General features: G+C 40.5%; 2 protein-coding genes across 4 annotated transcripts in view; both read right to left on the bottom strand.

Moving 5' to 3' along the window:
- Window positions 1–1,007: 1,007 nt before the first annotated feature.
- cyp26a1 (cytochrome P450, family 26, subfamily A, polypeptide 1) lies at window positions 1,008–9,953 on the bottom strand. The gene is made up of 7 exons (XM_088323152.1): window positions 9,758–9,953; window positions 8,141–8,365; window positions 7,038–7,319; window positions 6,825–6,974; window positions 6,628–6,762; window positions 6,417–6,563; window positions 1,008–1,719 (listed from the first exon to the last, which is right to left on the bottom strand). The coding sequence occupies exons 1-7, from the start codon at window positions 9,944–9,946 to the stop codon at window positions 1,381–1,383; spliced, it is 1,467 nt and encodes a 488-aa protein (XP_088179278.1). The 5' UTR covers window positions 9,947–9,953; the 3' UTR covers window positions 1,008–1,380.
- Window positions 9,954–10,074: 121 nt separating this feature from the next.
- Window positions 10,075–23,129, bottom strand: part of exoc6 (exocyst complex component 6) — a 32,241-nt gene continuing 19,186 nt past the window's right edge. For 2 of the 3 annotated variants that reach the window (XM_088323150.1, XM_088323151.1), the window contains 2 exons: window positions 23,002–23,114; window positions 21,084–22,537 (listed from right to left, as the gene is read on the bottom strand). In XM_088323150.1, the coding sequence (XP_088179276.1) occupies window positions 22,411–22,537; window positions 23,002–23,114 (240 nt within the window). In that variant the 3' untranslated portion in view covers window positions 21,084–22,410. Of the gene's footprint in view, window positions 10,194–21,083; window positions 22,538–23,001; window positions 23,115–23,129 lie in introns of those variants that run through there. The other variant, XR_015847895.1, reaches the window with a different exon arrangement.

Genomic DNA, 23,129 nt, shown 5'->3' with positions numbered 1-23,129 from the left:
CACAGATTATAAATAATTTAAATGTAAAGAAAACGAGTTATTAAATCTTTGATTATAATAGTTTTTATATTTATAATTTTAATAACATATATACTCATATAATTTTTTTTTTTTACTAAATTTGGAAAATGTTTTAAATTAGAAATTGAGGCAGCAGTTACTGATATTTAGCTTGGGTATCAATTTTCGGGGACAGAAAATTGTAAATAGAATAAAAAAATACCACTTATTACAAAAACAACAATCATAAAATATTCCTTAGAGCAGGGGTGTCAAACTCATTTTAACTCGGGGGCCACACGATAGAACAAACATTCTGTCGGGGGCCGGACTAGTAGATTAAAGAGAAAGAAAAAGAGAGATAAAGAAATAAGAGAAAGAGGGAGGCAAAAGGAGAGGGCGGGACAAAGAAAGAAAAAAGAGAGGGAGAGAGCGTGAGAAACAAAAGAGATAAAAAGCTGTGAGAGAGGGGCAAAAGAAAGGGAGAGGAAGAAAGCTATCCAAAGAGAAATAGAAAGACAGACAGAAGGAGAGAAAATAGAAAAGAAAGCGCGAAGGGTAGGAAGAGAGAAAGAGAAAAGAGAAAAAAGTTAAAAAGACAGAGAGAGAAAGAGACAAAGAGCAACAAAGGAAGAGAAAAAGAGAGACACTGAGAGTGACAGAGACAGAGAGTGGGAGTATAGGGGTGAGAGAGGGAGAGAGAGAGAGACAGAGAGAGAGAGAGAGAGAGAGAGAGAGACAGAGAGAGATGTACAGTGCCTTTGTTCGAGGCACCTGGCTTTGGCAACATCAAGTTGACATATTTCAACCTGCAGCTTTGTTTTTCTCTTGCACTTCTCTGATTGTTGTCTCGCGGGCCGGATTCAATCCCTTAGCGGGCCTGATCTGGCCCACGGGCCGCCTGTTTGACACCTGTGCCTTAGAGTATTATGAACTTCATTATTTTACTCTTTTCCCATGTATAGTATATATATATATATATATATATATATATATATATATATATACACATTTTATTTAGTTAGGGCTGTGAACTAATATATATTTACTAAAATGGACTCCCCCAAATAAATAACATTTAAAAATCACTTTGAGAACATTCCATTATTAGCCGCAATGAGTTTTTATTAAATAAAAAGCCGATCACTTAAATAAGTTGGCATTAAGATACAAAAGTTTACATATAGAATGTACACAACGCTAACGATACGTCTGCACAGACTCGATAAAGTGTTCCCGCGTGGAAATAGTGCCTCTCGTTTAAGTTCCAAAAAACAAAAAAATAGTATATCCACAGTACAAACCCACCACAACCACATAGAAAATGCTTTTCTGGGATATTTACAATATATACAGGCCAGTACAAAATACAGATAAGGTTCAGTCGCCGAGGTAGGGCGTGAACTTCGTGGGCAGATTGTCCTCAGGGTAGACGGTGGGTCCGGTTTTCATGGCGGGGGGGCCGTTGAGCAGAGTCCAGTGGCACTTGCTGACCAGTTCCACCAGGAAGATCTTGAGCAGAACTTTGGCCAACTCTTTGCCGACGCACGTTCGGGAACCGCCGCCGAAGGGGATGTAATGGAAGCGGGAAGCGTCCGTCCAGTTGGCGTTCAGGAACCGCTCGGGCTGGAAGTCGTCTTTGTTGGGGAACACCTCCGATACTTCGTGCGTGTCGCAGATACTGTAGATCACGTTCCAGCCTTTGGGGATTTGATAACCCTGGGAAAAGTTGGGGATGAGTGGTGAGAAGCCTGAAGATCATTTCTGATTCAAACAAAACTACAGGACAGATTTGAGTAGATGTGTGGTGTGGTTTGAAATGATACAATACTTTTGGGGGCGGGGTCTTTAAGAAAAAAGGAGAAAAAGACCAATTTGTAGGCTTAAGCTAAACGTGAGGAGGGTATGAGCAGTCCCTTCTCAAGGTTTTTTCGTTTTCCTCATTTTGAGGTTTTTCAGTTTTTCCTTGCCGTTATGTAGGTTTTAGATCAGGGGATGGTGTCATAATAGTCTGTAGTGGTCTGTGCAGCCCTTTGAGACTCCTTGTGATTAAGGTCTATACAAATAAACATGACTTGAGGTTTTTGAGTTTTTCCTTGCCTTCATGTGTGTTTTAGATCAGGGGATGGTGTAATAATAGTCTGTAGTTTGCAATCATCTGTGGTCTGTGCAGCCCTTTGAGACTTCTTGTGATTAAGGGGATCACGAATAAACATGACTTGACTTGAGGTTTTTGAATTTTTCCTTGCCGTTATGTAGGTTTTAGATCAGGGGATGGTGTAATAATAGTCTGTAGTTTGCAATCACCTGTGGTCTGTGCAGCCCTTTGAGACTCCTTGTGATGAAGGGCGTCACAAATAATGATGACTTGACTAGAGCTTTTTGAAAATTTCCTTGCTTTCTAGATCAGGTGATGGTCTAATAATAGTCTGTAATTTGCAATAATCCGTGGTCTTTGCAGCCCTTTGAGACTCCTTGTGATTAAGGTCTATACAAATAAACATGACTAGAGGTTTTTGAGTTTTTCCTTGCCTTCATGTGGGTTTTAGATCAGGGGATGGTGTCATAATAGTCTACAGTTTGCAATTATTTGTGGTCTGTGCAGCCTTTTGAGACTCCTTGTGATTAAGGGCCAAACAAATATAAATGATTTGACTAAATTTAGGCAAATGATTAGGATAATAATAATAATAATAATTTCCTTTGTATTGTCATTCTTTGTAACAATGTACACAGAACGAAATGTCGATACACCTGACCCGTTGTAGCGAGCCGATGCAGCCGCAGCCAACAGAGGGCGCCGCCATTTTTACCAATGTTATAAGTCTTAGGTATGACTCGGCCGAGGCGCGAACCAGCGACCTCCCAGTCTCAAAGCGGGCGCCCTACCATCTAGGCTACTGCTATCAATTATATAATGTGGGGTTACTTAAAAAACAAACAATATTTTTTTTGGGGGGCGGGGGGATTACCACCCAAATTTTTAGTTAGAATTTAAGTACACTTAAAGTATTTTTGAAGGGCTAATTTTGGACGTGACACATTGAGCCAAATGGGGTTTCTTTAATCTATCTATCTATCTACCCTGGCCATATCCCTCGAGAGGGGTGACCGACAGCGAGATAAACACATACACAAAAAAAAGAAAAACAAAAAAGGAAAAAAAGGACCAAAAAAACCCCATAAAAAATATTTGGACCATGGCCAACCCAATTGCCCAAACACCCAAACAAATCACTCAGGTCAGGGTGACACAACACACTCTTCTGTTCAACAGCAGGGCCCGACAGCTTTCACTGGTTTACCCCTGCCGCATCATATGGATGCCCTGCCCATCCCTTAGAACGCGTGTAAACATCCCACTATCCTTTTAAGACACTATACTTTTACTTTATAAAAATAAAAAAGGAAAAAAAGACACATTTAGGTGGGTTGTCACTCAAAATCTCAAGTAGGCTTAAACTACATTAAAAAGTCTTTTAATTTAATAAGAAAGAACTATTTTAGACTAGTTTAGGCAATTTTTTAGGGTACTTTGAAATAATTACGATTTTTGTGGAGTCACTTACAAAAAAAAAAAGATAGAGACCAATTTTGGGGGATTACCACCCAAATTCTTTGGTGGGCTGGAGCTATACTCTGACCATTTTGGAGGGCTATTTTTGACCAGACACACTTCGGTGAATGTTTAGGATCGAAATAAGAATAAAATAATTTTGTGGGATTTATTGGAGGAAAAAAGACCAATTTGCAGGGATCAGAATTTTCCGCGGATCCGCGGATTTCCGCTGTTTTTGAACCCCAAAGGCATTCCGACTTTTTCACTTTTTCTCTTGCGTAGCAAACAAATTCAAAATCCGACTGTCTCACTCTTTCCTTTATTGCTCTGGCGCACCCTGGCGGCCGTTAGAAAAATTGGCCGCATTGTTGCTCAAGCTGCAGGGACTGAACTGCTTTATTCCTGGACCCTGGCTATTTCAGCTGAAAATGAAAATCTCCATTCTGATCCCTGAATTTGGGGGTCAGGATTAACACCCAAATTCTCAGGCAGGCTTAAATCACACTTGGGCCATTTTTGGAGTGCTAACTTTGGTCATGACGAACTTAGGTGAATTTTTAGTGCTGTTTGAAATAAAAATCCATTTTTGGGGGGGTTTACTTAAAAAAACGAGTGATTTGGGGGAATTACCACACAAATTCTCAGGTAGGTTGGAACCTTACTCATTATATTTTTTAATAGATTATTTTTTAAAAAAAACAAAGTTTTGGACAAGACAAAATTCAGCAAATTTTTAGGTTGAAATTTTAAAAGGGAATCATTTCAAAGGGTTACCCCCCAAATTTTCTCAAGACATTTTTGGAGGCCTGATTTCAGATAAGACTAATCTAGGTGAGAGTTTTGATTGGTTTAAAATAAAAATACATTTTTGTTGGTGTTATTTAAAAAAAGACCAATTTGGGGGTAATACCACCCAAATTCTTGGCTAGGCTGGAGCCATACGCAAGAAAAATTTTGGGAAGAAAATTTAAAAACAAATTTTATAATTATTTTAGGGTTGTCGTAAATGTAAAAAAAATCATTTTTTGTCGACTTATTATAAAAAAAATCATTCGGGGGAATTACCGCCTAAAATCATGGGTAGTTGTAAAAAAAATAAAAACATAAAAACAAGACTTTTTGGAGAGAACTTCACAATTTATACAGGACAAATGTAAGTAAATGGTGCTTTGAAATTTTTAAAAAATTGTTGCGTTGTTCTTTGAAGAAAAAGGATCAAATTATTGGGCAGCACGGCGGCGCAGTGACTAGCGGGTGTGCGGCACAGTTCTGAGGTCATGAGATCAAACCTCCTGTGTGGAGTTTGCATGTTCTCCCAGTGCTTGCGTGGTTTTCCTCCCACATTCCAAAAACATGCATATCAGGTTAATCGGCCGGTCCAAATTGTCCCAAGGAGTGAATGAGCGAGTGAGTTGTCTGTCCCTGTGTCCCCTGCCCACTGCCTGAAGACGGCTGGGATGGGCTCCAGCACCCCCGCGACCCTACTGAGGATAAGCAGTGCAGATAATGGATGGATGGATGAATCAAATTATTTGGGACTTCTAACAAGATCATCTGATTTGGAAAGGAGGGCCTTTTTTTTTACTAGGGTCTGCCACCATTTTTTAGGGATGGTCCAAAAAAAGACCCTTTTAAAGACTTGGAGACTTTTAGTGATGGCTGACTTGAATAAGAAAGGAGGAACTCTTTTAGAGGGATGACCACCCAAAATTCTTAGGTAGTTTTAGAACAGTCCAAAATCAAATTTTGGGAGTACTTAAAAACTAGATTATTTAATATAGGAGCGAGGAGGGGCTTTTTTGTAGAAGCTCTTGAAAAATTTTAGGGATTTAAAAAAAAAAAAAAAGGGGGGGGGGGGGTTATTCTCGGACAAGCACTAATCTTTTGGTCTTGTTTCAATCGAAAAAAGCCATTTTTTAGGGATTATTGATAAAAAAAACACATTTATTTTGGTGTGATTCATGCAAGACATATTGAGATAAGTTTTAAGGTTCTTATTGGGAAAAAAGGACAACATTTTTATAGGTTTTGTCCAACCAACAAATGTAAACATTTCCGACTTAAAAACAGGTTCTTACTTGAAAAAAAGAATAAGATGTTAGGGGATTACCACAAAATTTTGCATGTAGATGTAAAACCTAAAAAAATAACTATTTTAGGACTTCTTCTGGAATAAGCAGTAATTATTTGGGTGTGGTTCAAACAATACGAGTCTATTCATCTATTTTGGAATTTGGATGAATGGTTGGGCCGGTATGAAACAAAATGAGGGTTCGAGGAGTGGGTTTAGTATCCCATTTTGCACCCAAATTTTGAGTTTGTTTCAGACAGAATGGACACTTTTGGCCTCCTTTAAAACACTCAACACTCAATTCAAGCAGTGGCTCAGGAGGTAGAGCGCTCGTCTTGGGATCAAGGGATCCCAGTTCGAATCCCGGCGCGTCCGTGTTACATGTCGAAGTGTCCTTGGGTAAGACACTGAACCCCTAATACCCCCAATAAGCAGGTTAGCGCCTTACATGGCTGCAAGTCCGCTATTGGGAAATGTGAAGCACATTGTAAAGCGCTTTGGGAAGTCATAGACTTGAAAAGCGCTATATAAATGCCCAAGGCCCAGGGGTGTGGGATTTTTGGTTGGATAGGACAGTATTTTTCAGGGAACGTCTAGGAACTAGAAAGACCCTTTTTGGGCAGACTTTTGTACGAACATTAACCGTTTGGTGGTGTCTAAAAAAACCAAAACATTTTTTAGGGTTTATCTAAAAGAATCAACCCCATTTAGGAGAGCCATTTTGGATAACTTGAATTTCTAGAAATGTTTTTTTTTTTTAGGGTAAGCAGATGATGATAACCTTACATTGAGTTCGAAGGTCTTGAGTGCCACACGGAATCCGCCGGGGACGGGAGGGTTGATTCTCAGTGTCTCCTTAATCACACAAGCGGCGTACTTCAACTGCTCCAGCCACTCGATGTTCAAACGGTGCCGTGGCATTCCCTGCTCCTCCTGAGCGCCAAGCAGTCGATTAGCGGTTAGCGGTTAGCGATGACCGAAGTGGATGGGATTTTACCTTGTCTTTGAGTTCCTGCCTTAGCTTTTCCACCACTTGTGGGTTGAGGCCCAAGAACATGATAAGAGATGTGGCTGTGCTAGCGGTGGTCTCGTGGCCTCCAAAGAGAAGCTCGGTGGCGGACTCCTTGATGGCCTTTGGGGGGAAGGAGGCGTTAGCGAAAAACGTGAGGGTCGAGAAACCGAAAATGGTCTTACCTGCATGCTGAAGGCCTCGCCGTTGGCCCTGCTGCTGTCGATGAGTTGCTGCAAGGCGTCTCCATGTTTGGACTCCTCGCGTGACTCCAGGACCTTCTTCTTGATGTTCTCTTCAATTTTGGAATGGATGAAATTTCGGGCTTTGAGACCCTGTAGGAGGAAAAAGCGAACTGAGCATCCAGTGGCCCGGCAGCAGAAATTGCACTTTCGTACCCGGTACAAGCCGCTGAAGGGGACGTCAATCGGCAGGGAAAACAAGTTCTTGATCATCTCCTCGAAGGCTTCCACCAGCTGCCGTTCGTGGGTCCTGATCTGCTCGGGTTGGAAGCCCAGCAGGATCCTCATGGCGATGCGGAACATGAGCCGCTTCATCTCCGGATACACCAGCACGCAGGAGTCCCGGGCCAGCCACTCCTGCACGGCGGCGCCCACCTCCTCCTGGATGACGGGCACGTACAGCTCCAGGGCCTCTCTGGAGAAGGCCCTCATGATGGCCTGCACAAAGCAATGTAGATATTTGTTGTATATCAAAAACACATACGCAAAAGACATTGAAATACAAATTGAGTTAATGTTCCAATAAAAAAGTAAAAGAGCTTAGGTTTCTCTGAGTGATTATTAGCTGGAGACCTCATATAGATAGCATACAATCCAAATAAGAAAAAAAAAATTAGTAGAGAAGACATACTTAACCCAAACAATTAATTTTGCTTTATTAAAATATTGTATTGAGATATGGGGAAACAGCTATAACAACAAGATACAGTAGAAACGCTCATTTGATTACAGAAAAAAAACTATAAAGATTGCGCATATTGTTCCACGGACAGACTGAGGAGATCATTTCTTCCTCATGCCATGAGGCTCTTTAACACCACCCAGGGGAGTAGAAGCCCACATTAAACCCCACCCCCACATTTGCATATTACCCTATTTTTAATACAGTGTGTATTTTCTCTAGCACTATTTAAATACTCTATATCAACACGTTATATTGGGTATTTTTGTATTCTATATCTTTTATTTTATTATTTTATTTTTCAACACAAGGATACTGCTGGAAGTGTGAATTTCCCTACGGGGATGAATAAAGTATCTATCTATCTATCATAACGCTGGGTATAAAGAACATACCAAGTGTTTCTAAAATCCAAAATATAAAAATTTTAAAATATACTAATATTAGCACCAAACAAATATTCAACAGTTGGTTCTCTACAAAGCAGACACTCCTCTCAGGGGAATCTATCGCTTTAAGGGCCATTATTCTTGCTCAACATTGTGATATGTCCAAATAAAAAAACACAAGCATGCACCTTCTTTTTAGTCCTGTGCTGAATCCCGTGCACGTTGGAGAGCGTGTCCGAGCCCAGGATGGTGCGCACAGAAGCGGGCCACTGCACCGACACCAGCTTGTGCTCCCCCAGGAGAATCTGCCGCACGTTATCGGCCCCCGTCACGCGCACGGTGGGGTTCCCGAACAGGTGAGTCCGGTAGATGTAGCCGTACTTCTGTCGCTTCATGCGCAAGAACTTCCTCCGCTGCACAAATTAGGAAATATGAATCATCAGATATGAGCCAAAGAGCGTTTCAGCCAATAGTGAGGTGTCGTTCGCGGACGAAAAAAAGCGCTTTGAGGCGACTCTTGGAAGTGACTCTTTATTGATAAGGAGCCACCGGCTCCTTTCGAGGTTTTATTTCTTTTCTGATTGGTCAATATCCATTTTTTCCACCTATGCATTCCATTACATTTATGGGATTATAATAAGTTAATTTAATTTTATAAATCAGTAAATATTTTAAATTGTTTACTGGTATAATGTGTTTTAAAGTCAAAAAGTCTATTATTTTATTTCGTAGTTTGTTGCACTGACAATATTTTTTAGTTAAAATTTTGTTGTGGTGTGTTTTTTCAGAGATTGAGTTTCTCGACTTTAAAGTTGCTTAGTATAAAAATGCTTAAATGAGTTTAGAGTTCACGAGTGACAAATAATTGAATTATTATTTAGAAGAATGATAGATTTTGTAAAAGGTATTTCATCATTTTGTGCATGATGTCACATTATTAGTGGTAGTATACTATACTTTTTCTTTTCTTTTTTTTAGCTTTTTCTTTTTGTTTTACCTTTGCTAGCATGTTACGTTTTTACCCTTTAATTTACTTCTTGTTTTTTTTCTTGACGTCTCCTTTTTCCTTGTACTCTTTTTCCTAGCATATTACCTGCTTTTAATTGCATTTTTCTTCTTTTCTTTCTCTTTTCCCTTATTCTTTTATCTTAACATTTTTCTATTATTTATTTTTCCCCAACTTTTCCTTTTTTTTCCTTTCATGTTTATCTCATTTGACTTAATCCCCCTCCCATTTTTTAATAAATGTAACTTCATGTACATTTCCTATTAATTGGGAATCAGGGTTGGGTGGGGTTACTTTAACTTGATTACTTTCAATTACTTTTGGATTACTCCAATACCAAATATGCTAATAAAAGACAAAAGAAACTAACTATGAATAAAATTATTAGAGGCTTGGGGAGTAACGGAATACTTGGAACGGCAAAAATGATGTTGGCAAGCTGTTTGGATTTATTTTCATTTTGTTTCTGTCGCATTTTATGTTAGTTTTGCCGGAGATCAAAGCCAGAGCCAGGAGAGAAAGCTTACCACGTGATGTGAGTCATCATTGTATTCATATTTAGTTTCTTTTGTCTTTTATTAGCATATTTGGTATTGGAGTAATCCAAAAGTAATTGAAAGTAATCCAGTTAAAGTAACCCTACCCAACCCTGTTGGTAATATACCGATTAAAGCAACAAAATAAATCAAAAGAGCCGTTTGGGAGCCGAGAGAGCCGGCTTCTTTTAGAAAACTCAGCCGAAAAAGCCGGTTCTCTCCAAGGAGCCCGTAATTCCGCGCAAGTCGCAGGCGTTGCTCACCTGCAAGATGAGCTGCAGGGTCTCCCCGAAAAACGGCAGCCCCATGGATCCGGGCGGCAGCGGGCGGCTGCAGGTCGGGTCTCGACCCCGGGTCAGGTACACCTCCCACAATTTGACTGCAACCAAGAAGAGCAACGCGGGAAGAAGCACTGTGCACAGAACGGTGGCTAGAAGCGTGTTCAGGGCCATGACGGTGGCGCTGGGTTCGGTTCGGAGGTCTTGTGGGTCCGCTCAGGTGTGCGTGGGTCTGGCGACTGAGGCTGGCGGCCCCTCCGTCGTCTTTTATAGGCCGAGTGCGATGAATTAGTTCACTCAAAGTTCATCTTTAATTGTGGGTGTCGCTCGGCCCCGCCCCCGGCGCGTCCCGGCTGGATGGCCTGGCCGTTTGTTCCGGGGGCAGGCGCGCATCTTCATCCGTCCTTCCTGGAGCAACGACCTGGGGAAAGGAGACGAGGCCTTCCCAAATAAATAAAGAGTACCACCTGCAGGACGCGATCGAATCTCCTCATGCAGCTTGTCTCCCTTTCACTTTAGAATGCTTGAAGAAGGGAGGCTGTGACGTCACCACCCAGCAAAAAATGCGGTTTAAGGTAGCTTCTGATTTGAAGCAGGGTTGGGTAGGGTTACTTTAACTTGATTACTTTTGGATTACTCCAATACCAAATATGCTAATAAAAGACAAAAGAAACTAAATATGAATACAATTATGACTCACAACACGTGGTAAGCGTTCTCTCCTGGCTTTGATCTCCGGCAAAACTAACATAAAATGCGACAGAAACAAAAAGAAAATAAATCCAAACAGCTTACCAACATCATTTTTGCCGTTCCACGTATTCCGTTACTCCCCAAGCCAGCACAAAATTTAGTCATTTTATTCATATTTAGTTTCTTTTGTCTTTTATTAGCATATTTGGTATTGGAGTAATCCAAAAGTAATTGAAAGTAATCCAGTTAAAGTAACCCTACCCAACCCTGATTTTAAGCTATTTCTCACTAAACTATTGACATGGTTCGTACACCCTTTTTAAGACAAAATCCAACCATTAAAGAGCTTTCCAAGCCAATTTTCCAATGCCTAAACAGGAAAAAAAATCAGTTGTTAATCATGTATTCTAGAGAGCCATAGTCTGAGATTTAGATATACGATTTTTAATCTCGCTTTTATAAAGACATATGATTTTTAGTTCTTGAGTAAATCGCAAATATACTTGTGGAGCTGGACATAATGCACGCAAACATTTTTAAAATGCAACATCCATTGCAGCCTGGTCATCCTGGAAGGGGGGGATTACCTCATGTGCGGTCCCTGCTCAAGGTTTCTTCATTTTCCTCAGGCTGAGGTTTTTGAGATTTTCCTTGCCCTTATGTAGGTTTTAGATCAGGGGATGGTGTAATGATAGTCTATAGTTTGTAATAGTCTGTGAAGCCCTTTGAGACTCCTTGTGATTAAGGGCGTCACATATAAACATGACTTGACGTTTTTGAGTTTTTCCTTGCCCTCATGTAGGTTTTAGATCAGGGGATGGTGGATTGATACTCTGTGGTTTGCAGTAGTCTGTGCAGCCCTTTGAGACTCCTTGTGATTAAGGGCGTCACAAATAAACATGACTTGACTTGACTTGAAACAAACCTCTCCCGATATAAGTGTTGGCTAATAAGGACAGTAATTTGTAGCTTATTTTCAGTTGCAGGACTAAACAATTTACCACTGGGAAACCCTATCCTAATATTTTGCAATCCTTGCATTACTACACAATAAGGCACGACCCATACGGGGCGACGACGTTTCACAGGCCAATGCCGTACAAACTAATGCCAGCTGCCGTTAACCAAAGGGGAAGAACAAATGCAAAGGCAAAATGAACCCACCAGAGAGCAGTGTCGGCATCATTTTTAAACAGACTTGTTGAGAAAGATGTCAATAATTTCAAGCATTTACAAGCACTTCACCCAAAATTGTAGCACTTTTCAATCCATGAAAACCCAATATTAAATTTAAGAATATTTAAGGATTCAAATTACCCGTGCAAATCCTATATAGATATGAATATATTTTCGACAAAGCCACAGGGATTTATTTAGAATAAAAGTTATTTAGATGGAGCCAATTCTAACCCAGTACTAAGACGCTCCTAGACACTTTGCGCTTGAATTTCAAGAATCGGAACTTTAAAATATAAAAAAAAAAGGGCTCCGCATACTCACAAACACCAGTCTTTTATTTGTTAGACTAGTGCTTTTGTCCCCTTATAAACACAAACCGATGTAAAAATTTTAATTTATCTCTTTTTATTTAAATTAAAACTAAAAATAAAATCTTGTAATGAAGATAGTATTCACGGTTTCTCTGATACTTTAACCGCGATGGTTGTCGGGGTGTGTCTTGGGCAAGTACAGCCTGGCGGCGCCCATCCCTCTCCAGGCTGGTTTTGGCGTAGGTGTTTGCTACCCAACATGAAACAGATAGTACTGGTTTCCATGGATACCAGTGGCAGGAGAAACCTTCTGATCTAACTCAGATACAGCACCTTCATCATCTGATCTCTATTGTTTTTCGATGTAAAGCATCATCCCCGGAGAGTTGAGTGTGACAATACTGATATGGCTCCTACGATCACATTAGATTTGTTTGGTAAAAGTTTGCCACTTCTGGTTTTAAACAAGAACATCTTTGTTTGTTTGCTTTTTAATATTCTGGAGACCGATTGTGTTCTGCACAAAAAAACAGAGTGTACGATAACATCTACAGCTTTCTAATGTCAAAAGGTTGACATGTATGGCCCTGACATCCGAAACTTAGTTTTTCAGCTATGTTCCGAGTTATTCGACGTCTAAATAGTTGTCTATACTCACATGCATCAAAGATTTTCACTTGATAAACACTAATTACATATGATATCACGAGTATGGCCAGGAAACAAAATATACAGTTTAGTTGTACTCGGTTGTAGCCATTTTTAAGAGACGGGATGGGCGCTAGGGTGTGGTGAAATTCTCATAGATGAGCGACTGGAGCCAAACACCTCCTTTACTGTGTTTTTATTTCAAAATTAGCATTTTAAAATGGTCAATTTCAGCTTGGTCATCCTGGAAGGGGGATTACTAATGGTAATTTTCCTCATGCTGAGGTTTTGAGTTTTTCCCTGCCTGCATGTTGGTTTAAGATCAGGGGATCTTGTAATTGTAATCCTGTGCAGTCCTTTGATCCTTGTGATCAAGGGCTATACAAATAAATGTGACTTGACTTGACTAGACCCAAAAATTCCCAAGAGTTGATTTAGCTGATTAGAGTCTTGCGCTTATATGTGGAATACCAAACAGAAATTGATTTTTGGGGGCCTAAAGGATGGACAGCAATTCCCAGCCTTTATTGCTATGCAATAGCTTTTTATTTACAGAACACTTGAAAAAAATAACAGTATAAATTGATTTTTGCCGATTTGGTAGATTTTCACCTGCTCTACTGTTTTAGTCAAAACCAAATCGGGTATGCGGGTTCATTCCAGGTCAGCGGCTCCAAAGATGAAGATGGAAGTCTTCAAGGCAGTCAATAAGGTCTGTCGATTGCTTCTCCTGTTTTCTAGTCGTTTGCATCGAAACTTATTTATGGACGGACTAACCCAATCTTCTCAGACGAGTGGCAATCCGAATAAGACCATATTCAGACTATGTGAGTTGACATGACGAAATCCAAATAGCTTCAATATTTTAATCTTGATCTGAAACATACTGACTGGCAAGTCCTGAAACCGACGTCTAAGAGCGGAGGTTGAACAGACACCCACCGGCTCCCGTCTTTCCAACACGACTCACCAAAGCAGCAACTTTGCAGATAAACTCGAGCGCTAATCCTCTCCTAGCGCCGGTAGCGCTCTCCCTGCCCCGCCCCACCCAGCATGAAAGCACACAGAGGCCGCGACAATCACAGCAATCAGCTGCATTGGGAGCGGGCACGCTTGTAGCTTGTATCAACAAGCCCCCCCCCAACCACTCCGAGCCGAGCTCCCGCGCTGCTGACCTGCCGCTGACCCTGACACTTTGCTGAACTCTCCACCAAGTTCATTCTCTCTCCCTCGGAGAAACACTAACTCCTCAGAACTCGCTCGCTATTCTGCGAATGTTTAGCGGGATTTCCTTTGTTGACCGGAATCTGACCATCAACGAACTTGCCTTTTTCCGAGAAAAGATAAGAGTTGAAGGTAAAAAACACATTACCGGGGAAACTATCTTTTAAGTCTGTCTAAAAGGAGTTGACTCGGTATTCAAACTCCCAAGACATCAACCTTTGGGAGAGAAAAGACTGCCTTGCAGATATGTAGAGGGATTTTCAACCACACAATCTCAGTACTTTGATGGAATTAGACAATCCTAGGAGTCCGAAATCAACTATTCTTTTAGAGGTTTGGTCTGAGCAAGACATTTGACACACCTTGCCTTCATTGGTGTGTGAAAGGTACGACTTTGGTTGAAAAGGTCGTAAGCATGAACTGGTACCCCTGAGTCTGTTAGGGTCTGACAGTTCCTCAAAAGCAGCTACCACCACCATCAAAAAGTGCTGGATTTTCAGCACCATCAATGTTTTTACTCTTACCTGAAAAGAACAAGATCCTGGATACAAACCTCGACAGGGTTTCTTTCCTGAGCTCAATTACAAGGACAGAGAATTCTGGGCTGCATTATTTAGCAAATACTGAGGACATGTTGATGCATCTGTTTTGTCCTTACTGGTTTTGATATTCCCAGGAAAAAAAGGGGATAGGTTTTTCTAATCTTTGGAATACTTTAGAGATCACACTCTTTAAAGAGCCTTACAGAGTCAATAACAGAGTTCAAAAACTTGGATGCTCTCTGCTCAATCTGAAGGACATTGCCCGTTCATGCTACAACAGCAGAATCCACAACATTATCAAGGACTCCTTTCATCCTGGGCACCAACTCTTTGACCCTCTGGTAGATGCTACAGTTCTCTTAAAACAAAAACTAACAGACTCAAGAGAGTTTCTTCCCCAGACCCATCACAAGACTGTGAGAAAATACATTTACCCTAAATATAGGAACTTTTGCTGCTAATGTTATTGCACTATTTTCTGAAGCAGTACAATTTGGCCCAGTCCACAAACACAATCTTATAAATAACTGACTATTTATCCGAATATCCTTTTTTATTTTATTACAGATTTATCCTTTAGATGAGTGCCACATCTAATCTCATATGTAGGCAATGTACACTCGGTTGTTTAATCAATGACGTTAAAAATACTTCTTTTCTAGTCCTTCCTTTTGCCTTACAGTTCGTCAGTCTCAATCATTTCCACTAATTAAACAAGGGCCGGGTGCAATCGATGGCTTTCCCGAATCATTCCTCACAAAATGTTTAATGAAGGGAAATGTTTCCCCTCTGGATCTTGGTAAATTTGTCAGGAATTCCAGCATCACTGGCGTCAGGGGAGAAGACAACACCAGCTGTGTGGGATGTACAAGTTTATAGCTGGAGGTGCAAATCGGAGGTGCATTCCCCAGATGAGGTCAAGGGGAGTGTCAAGCTGCTGGTTCAACGTGAGGTCGCTAGCTGTTTTTCCACTAAACATTTACTCCGGGAAGTTTACGATAACACCGATCCGACCGCGGTGATGGCCGCTTTGTTTGCTCATAAAATATCAGTTGGCCAATTTATGACATTCAGGACGTTGAGTACCTCATACAGAAAGAGACAATAATCAGTTTATCTTTTTTTTTGTGGGTCAGTTTTAAACAGTAGTACCAATTGGCACCACAGGGTGGCAAAAATGGCTTAGGAGCATTATCTAGCTCAGGTATGACCTTCTCCAGCGGAGATGATATGACAAGAAGCCAGTACTAAACTTGAATCAACAACTAACTTCAGTTGACTACTGTGTCCTCCAAACAATTCATTTAAGGACGATGTATCAAATATCAGTCATGTCCCTACTACATTGCACTCTGTGTTCTCCGTGCGCTTGTTTGGACTTTCGTGGCGTCAATGAAAAATTAAACGTCAAGCAATTGCACCCTTACAATTGTCAGCAGTCCTTTTGAAAGCACATTGGGTGAATGGTTGACAAGACCCTGGCTTGGTCACCAGATCAGCTCAAGTCATTGGAACCTGATTTGTAAAGCTACCACAAGTTCTGCGGAACTAAATATTCCCTGGGAATTATTCTTTCTGTATCTGGGCACAGGTAATGGGGGCAACAATCAGACAGCAAAGCCCTCAGCTACGAATCTCCAATAGACCACAACAAATTGTTGCCTGTTTTGGATTCCTGTCAAAGTCAGCAAACGATGGACAACTGGTGCAAAAGTGGCTTGGACTGTTTTTTCCAAGAGGGTTGTAAATCAGAGATCGTTTTCATAGTAGAAAATTCGGGTGGTCTACCAACACCAGAGCTGATCTGAAAGTGATCAGGAAAAACAACCTGGGACAGAAGCTGCCGGTGAGCCACTGTGGAGAGCATACTGGCATATGGCAGAGGAAAAGAGAACCTTACAGAAGGTCATCAACTGCTCTATGCGCAGTCCGGAGGATATTGTTGGGTCTTCTGCGGCAGCTAAAACTTGCTCGTCAAATAAACAGCTTGGAACTGATGAATTCAGTTCAATTCAAATGAACCTTTCCTGGAACCATCACTACCCCAAATAAGCTTTCAATCCAACTACTCTTACAAGCACTACCGTGTAAATATTGCATGTTTATCCTGGAGTGCCGGGTCTAAATCTGTTGGGAAATTACACTACGTTGCAATCAATGACATAAAAGACGATTCTTACAATTGTACATGAAGGCGTTGATGAAAACTGTCACGGGAGCTAAATTTCTATGAAACTCTGGACAAGCCAGGAACATTTGAAAGTTTTTTTTTTTTCTAAACTACACATTTCAACTTCATTGAGTAGCCTAGCATCCGGTGGAGGATGTACCACAGGCAGATTGGGCGGTTAGTCTTGTTTCCACTTGATCTGAGCTATCAATGGCTTTTGGTAAGCATTTTCAAACAAAAATTCTCAAAGATGTCAGGATTTAATGGTCATAGAGCATTTTTTCCCCTTTATACATTTTTGCTCTCCAGTTGATATACTCCCTTAAAGGAATTTGAATCATGAACAGAACTGTTAATATAAAGAATAGTTTGAAGTTCCAAGCAAGGAAGCAGATGAACTACTTTGTGTTCTGTCAGAAAATGAGACGGTACAAAATCCGTGGAAGCCTGTCGTTTCGGAGTGAACGTGCAACCATTTACGGCCTTGTTAAAACGTTTGATCCCGGCACTAAAACATTTGTCACCCGCGTTAACAGTCAGGAAGAAGGCCCTTCTACAACTCCTCATTTGACACAGGAAGGCAAAATGAGAACGCAGAGGGCAGGCATAACCAAAGTCCGGCCCAGGGGCCGGTTACGGCCTGTGATCAGCTTTTTACTGGCCCGCGGCATCTGTCAGAAAATGAATAATATGTGTTAATTGGAGTATGAAATAAATTTGTACACATGGATAAAAAAAATAAAAAATCCTGTATATAATGGAAATAGCCCTTTGGTCACAATGCCCTTGGCTTTTTTTGAAAATCTTAGCCCACCCCATTTACAAAATGGCGACTGTAAATAAAGGAAGGAAAGTTGATTGTGAAGACTGCTGCTTCACCAAAATCCCAAACAACTGCTTCTGCCTAATTTGCCAAGAGACTGTGGCTATTTTAAAGACTGTAATATTAACAGGCACTGCCAGATGAAAAACCCAGACTACAAAAAGCTTACTGGAAACAAAAGCTGTGAAAAGGTGAAGCAACTGGAAGCTGTTTTCACGGCCCAGCAGAGCTTTTTCACGAGAGTTAGGGCTACAAGGTCGTGACGATGATCAGCTAGCACTGCAAACCTTTTACGGAGGGTGAATTTATTAAAGACTGTTCAAAGTCAGCCCTCACACATTTTCAGCTTACCAAATCAGGCCCGCTTTCTGAAAAGTTTAGACTCCAAATTGTTTACCTGGAATAGTTATAAAGGTTGGAATTGGTGGGGATCACCTGGTTTGGAATAGTGTGGACTGAAGGCTTGCCGGTCTAACCAACTGCATGGAACTGAGGTATTCAGTTCATTTATATACTATCAGCCAGTGATTACCGCATAACTAGTGAGGGGAACGGAATACACAGGCAGATCTGGATGAAATCACTCGGATCCGAACCGGGCCGAACTTTCTACTCTGATGAGAACATAAAGAGAGTTGATGTGAGGGCAAAACAAACATGTTTCTTTGTGTGCGAGTGTTGGCCGAGGGAAGCCGCCGGCCGCTCAGAATGGAGCCGGCTCAATCTTTCTCGCCTCATTACATTTGCGGCGACAGGGATCTTCACATTCAGACATTAACCCGGGCTAAAGTTCACTTGCTGTCTTTCCCACTTAGTATGTGGAGGGATAAGTAGGGGAGGGGCGATGGCTGTTTAGGATGAAGCAGCAAAAACAGAATAAAATGACAACAGTTAGCATCAGTTTGAATCTGAGATTTGACACAGAAGGTTAGGTGATTTCCATAAACTCAAATAAGACTATTTGAGGAACAGGGATTGCTAGGGAGGCTGAGCTCACAAAAGACTGACATCTCTATCTGTTAATGGTGTAAATCATTGTTTGTATGTTTTTTTTTGCTTGAAAACGTAACGTGATCTTAGCCACAAAGACTACACTGTCAAGACACTAATTGAAGGCCACTTAAACATTGAGAAAGCCACACTCATCTTAAATGACATTTTTCCTGTAAACGGCATTTTAATTTCACTTAATTTTGAAATGTCATAGATACAGTTGCTTTGATTTGACAAAGCTTAGAATTTACTGGTGCATTCATATTTTATAGCAAATGTTAAAATTAGAGGGTGTCTTTCAGCAAAATGTTGATTTGTACATAAACATCTGTAAATACAAAAAATCATAAAAGAATGTAAACTGCATTCTCATTACATTCTCATTCAAACCATGGATGCAGATTTCAGTTCAGGTATTCCATCACTTAGGAAACACACGTTTCCCACATTTGCATGAAAGACAACACCCCCCAAAACTCAAAGATTGACTTTAAATTTTTTGAAAATGATAGTAAGCATTTCACAAGCGCATACATGTACATTCCCCTCAAGAGGTTTTTAGGAACAACTGCGCCAATATTTTTGCTGTACAATGAAAACTCCCATTTTTATTCAACAAAAAAATATAGATAAATAACAAAATCATTTTTGGTTACACTTTACATTTCTTAAAGAGACTACAACTAAGAGAAGAAAATCAGACTTGAATTGGTTGATTTTAGAGTGGAGTGTAGGGTAAAAACAAGGGATTACTACGAAACATTTCAAAAAAAAAAAAAGGATGCACGGCATTGGAAAAGCAAAGAGGCTATGTCATTATTGCTATGCTGGCGCACATTTGAAAGCCTCAACTCACCCTGAGAAACTCAAATAAAATAAAAAAGTCCAAGTAAATATACGTCATTTACCGACCCGGCAGCCGCACATAATTCCTGTCAAACAATCACCGTTCCCAAATGGAGCCCCAAAGTCGTTGTCATGCCCAGTTTAGCTCCGCAACTGCATCAGAGCTTGCAATGTGAGGCTGGAACTTTACGGGGAGCACAAAGAAACCAAAAAGTGCTCAAGTACTCATAACCTTTTAAATGTGCTCGCATTTTGGGATACACAACAATTAAGACATTTGAGAGGATAGCAATTAGCCCACATTAGAGGAAGCGATGGCGGACCAGCGCCGCTTCCTTTTGGTTACCCGTGAAACGAGACGCTTGATCCCGATCTTTGAGATTTTTGGACAACTTGAGCGAGGAGGGTTATCTAAATCTACCATTTTTTTAAATGAACATCAGTCTTTCGAGACATCATTATCCATTTGTTAGTAAATAAATAGTGATTAAAATCCTCTTAACTATTTTCTTATCTGCTTCTCTTTACAATTACTCTATTTTCCAGACTATAAGCCACTACCTTTTTCCAAGGTTATAATTCATATGGCTTTTCAAAGATTTTTACCTATGAGTGTCTATTCCATGAGTCACCAACCTTTTTGAAGCTGAGAACTTTTGTGTTATGATTAGCGCAAAGGGCTACCAGTATAATATTAAATTCTAAAATAACTTGTGTGGTTACTATTTTGTTACTGTGTTATTATTAGTTTATTACCAGGTTGTAATGATCAGAATAAGGGTTAAACTACACACAGTCTACCAGTAAAATACCATGCAAGTAAGCAATCAAATTTTCTAGACAATCACAATGACCCATCACTGGTGATGTTATTTTCCAAACCGGTCTATGAGCTACTCAAGTGTTCTTAAAGGGATACCCAAATTTTCAAACATACAAAACGTGAGAAAACAGTAAATATTTTTGCATAATATCTATAGATATGTCATTAGTACATTCCAATAATTTTCAGAGATAATGCATTTTGAAGAGAGTTTGCCTTTTCTTTGACTTCCTGAGCTGTGACGTCATGTGAAGAACACTTGCACCATAGCAAGTGGGTCACAAAATTGGTTTACATGTTAATCAGTCGAAAAGGTTTTGAGTGTTTAAAAGCAAGTTTCGGTAGTTTTTGTGGAGAATGCCTAGGTGTTGTGTCGCAGGTGGTTGCAGCCACGATCCAACAGATGGCAAGCAGCCAAAATGTGGCGAAATGGCAAAAATAACACACACAGAGCTAACACGGACACGGCAAGCTACCCGTCTGCTAAAAATGGCTTAGTTTACCTTTAAGTTTAACTAAGGTTTAACTTACTTTTGGGAGATGAGCTTCAAGAGGTCATCCTCCGTGGTAGAGAGTGGACGAAAAAAAACAAAACGATTCAACCATTTTCCCAACCGCATCAAGCTTTCTTATTCCACTTTAATTTCAAATGAAACGGCTCGCCTCTTCTTTACACTTCACACCCACCATATTGAATGGATGCACAAGATATTAAACAATTAAAATGTAAAAGTTCTTAGCGCCCTGAAGATACAGTATACAGTATAGAATGTTAACATGAACTAGGAAGAGGAAGCCGAATTTCTTCTTCGGGGTGGATGCTAGGTGACCACTCACAGCACTATAGTAATGCCCTGTAATCGGAAAAAGGTGCATACAATACAAAATCTAACTTACAGCAATTTACGGGTATTTTTCAACATCCCGAAAAAAATGTTGTGCCTACCGTTTTACGCAAGTCGAATGGTCGTAATTAGGGAAGCGTCTGGATACCAAACGATCACGGCAGGCTAGCTGGATACAATAGAGGACGAACAAAAACCGATCAGCGGGGAAAAAAAATGAGAGGCAGTAAGAATCCTGGATAACTGCAGGCCAATGACGAAAAACTACCATGACAGCAATAAACACAAACCCAGCCGGGAGAAAAAAACAATGAGCATGGCAGGCAAGCCAGCTAGCCGACTGCTAACAGGGCTAACCTGGACCAAACAAAACTGGAAGCCTTCAGGAGCCCGCACGCTAATGGGGAGCTATCTGGATAATATTACATTAATCGCAAGACCCGTGGCGAAATACATGAAAGGAAATGTCAAAAAGGCAAAAAAATGGAACGCACTATGTACAAGACAGCAGGTAAACTTACTGCACACAGTCAGAAGTCCCCCAGCAACACAATAGGCAATGTTCCAATTACTCCAAGCAAAAATCAACGCTATACTTTGGCTGAATACTATAATCGCTGTCTGATTTTCAACGGTTCCAGTTGTCATCCGGTGACGTCACAGCTCTCGGGGTTATGAGGCCTAACTGTCTATTTTGAAAATGAATTCCTCGAGATCCATGGCGCGTGGAATATTTTGAAACATATTTCCACGATTGTGGGGAAGGAAAACTACATGTTCTGTGCCTTTAACCCCTCAAAAGGGGTTACCTGGTGCCTGCGGGCACCACGTTGGTGACCCCCATGTAGTCCCGTGGATTTCTTTTCCACCGCTAGGGGCGCTTTAAGTAATTGAAATGAAAAATAAGTGATTAAAAACAATGCAGAGAAGAATACTGTACTTTGTCTTTGGCATATAGGATGGCCAACTGCTGATTCTTTTTAAAATTCTCATTCCATTAGGGAACGCAAACGAAGAAGTTTATATGATGCAAGTCTTAGGTTGGTTAAATTACCCTATTTTCTATTTACATCCAACAAAAAGTGATACCTTATTAAAAGGAACTTTTGGGAAAGAATCTGTTTTTTCTTCTTTTCTTTTTACTAGAGTAGATGTGGCTTATTTTAAGGTTTTTTTTAATAGTCTGGAAAATAAAGACACTTTAGTTGACGTTATTTGGCTTGAGCTGAATGGACAGCACTTACTTAGAAGTATGTCCCAAGTAAAATATATGTATATAAAAAAAATATTGGAAACATTATGTAATCATTCTTAAAAACAACACCCACACACATTGTGTGGATTTTTGAAAGAATTTACCATGAAGCAAAGAAGGACTTCGGAGCTCTGGACCTGACAATGTTCTTCTCGCGGAACCAAAATGTCAATCGAGCAAATCCGTGAGTATGTTCCCTTTTACGACTGCACAAACCTTTTAACCATCTGAGCTCGTGTGCTTGAGGAGGTCATTTTCTTGGTTGGTTCAAAGCTATAGTAGGAGCTTAGGAGGACATCCCGTTGACTAAGCTCCTCAGCTGTTTGACCACCGTCTCCATCAACTTCTGCTTGTCTCTGTCGTTCTTCCTGAACTGAGAAAAGATGTTGTTCTTCTTGCTTGTATCCTTCATCCTTGAGAAAGAGGGGTTTGGGGAATTATTACACAAATTATTAATTAATTATTATTATTGTGTCATGCAACAACGGTTCCGAAACTAGATTAGAGTCTAACCATTGTAACTCTATCAATGTTTGTGAAAGTTGCACCTACCCTCTGCAAAGTCTGGCAGCACAACAACAAGAGAAAAAACACTCAGATCATTTCATGCAAACACTTTCAGAAATTAGACTAATTTTGTTTAATTCGGCATGTTTGTCAGTCAAGAGGCTTTCATAAAGGAAACTGAATTTTGGTGTCAATCTGCAACCAGGCTGTAATGAATGATAAATAATTGCTGCTAATCTCATTAAGGTATGTCACCTTTCAAGGTCAAATAAAGGAAATAATTCTAGGAATTGGTTGAAATAAAAAACGATATGGCATAAGTCAAGGCAACCCTTTGTGGAATTAAAAATCTAGCGGCGGGAGCACTCACTTTTCAAGTAAAGTCAAGGCTGTGGACGGGTTTACACGAAGGTACTTGGAGGTTGGCTGACCGTAGTCCGCCAGGTAAGTCGACCAATCCCACACCATGAAGAGGTCCAGGAGCTGCAAACCAGAAAC

Source organism: Urocampus carinirostris, chromosome 19 (assembly GCF_059441175.1).
Source record: "Urocampus carinirostris isolate Australia breed hairy pipefish chromosome 19, RoL_Ucar_1.0, whole genome shotgun sequence".
Classification (NCBI taxonomy): domain Eukaryota; kingdom Metazoa; phylum Chordata; class Actinopteri; order Syngnathiformes; family Syngnathidae; genus Urocampus; species Urocampus carinirostris.
The sequence above is the reverse complement of the archived record's forward strand: the minus strand, read 5'-3'. Positions and strand labels throughout refer to the sequence as shown.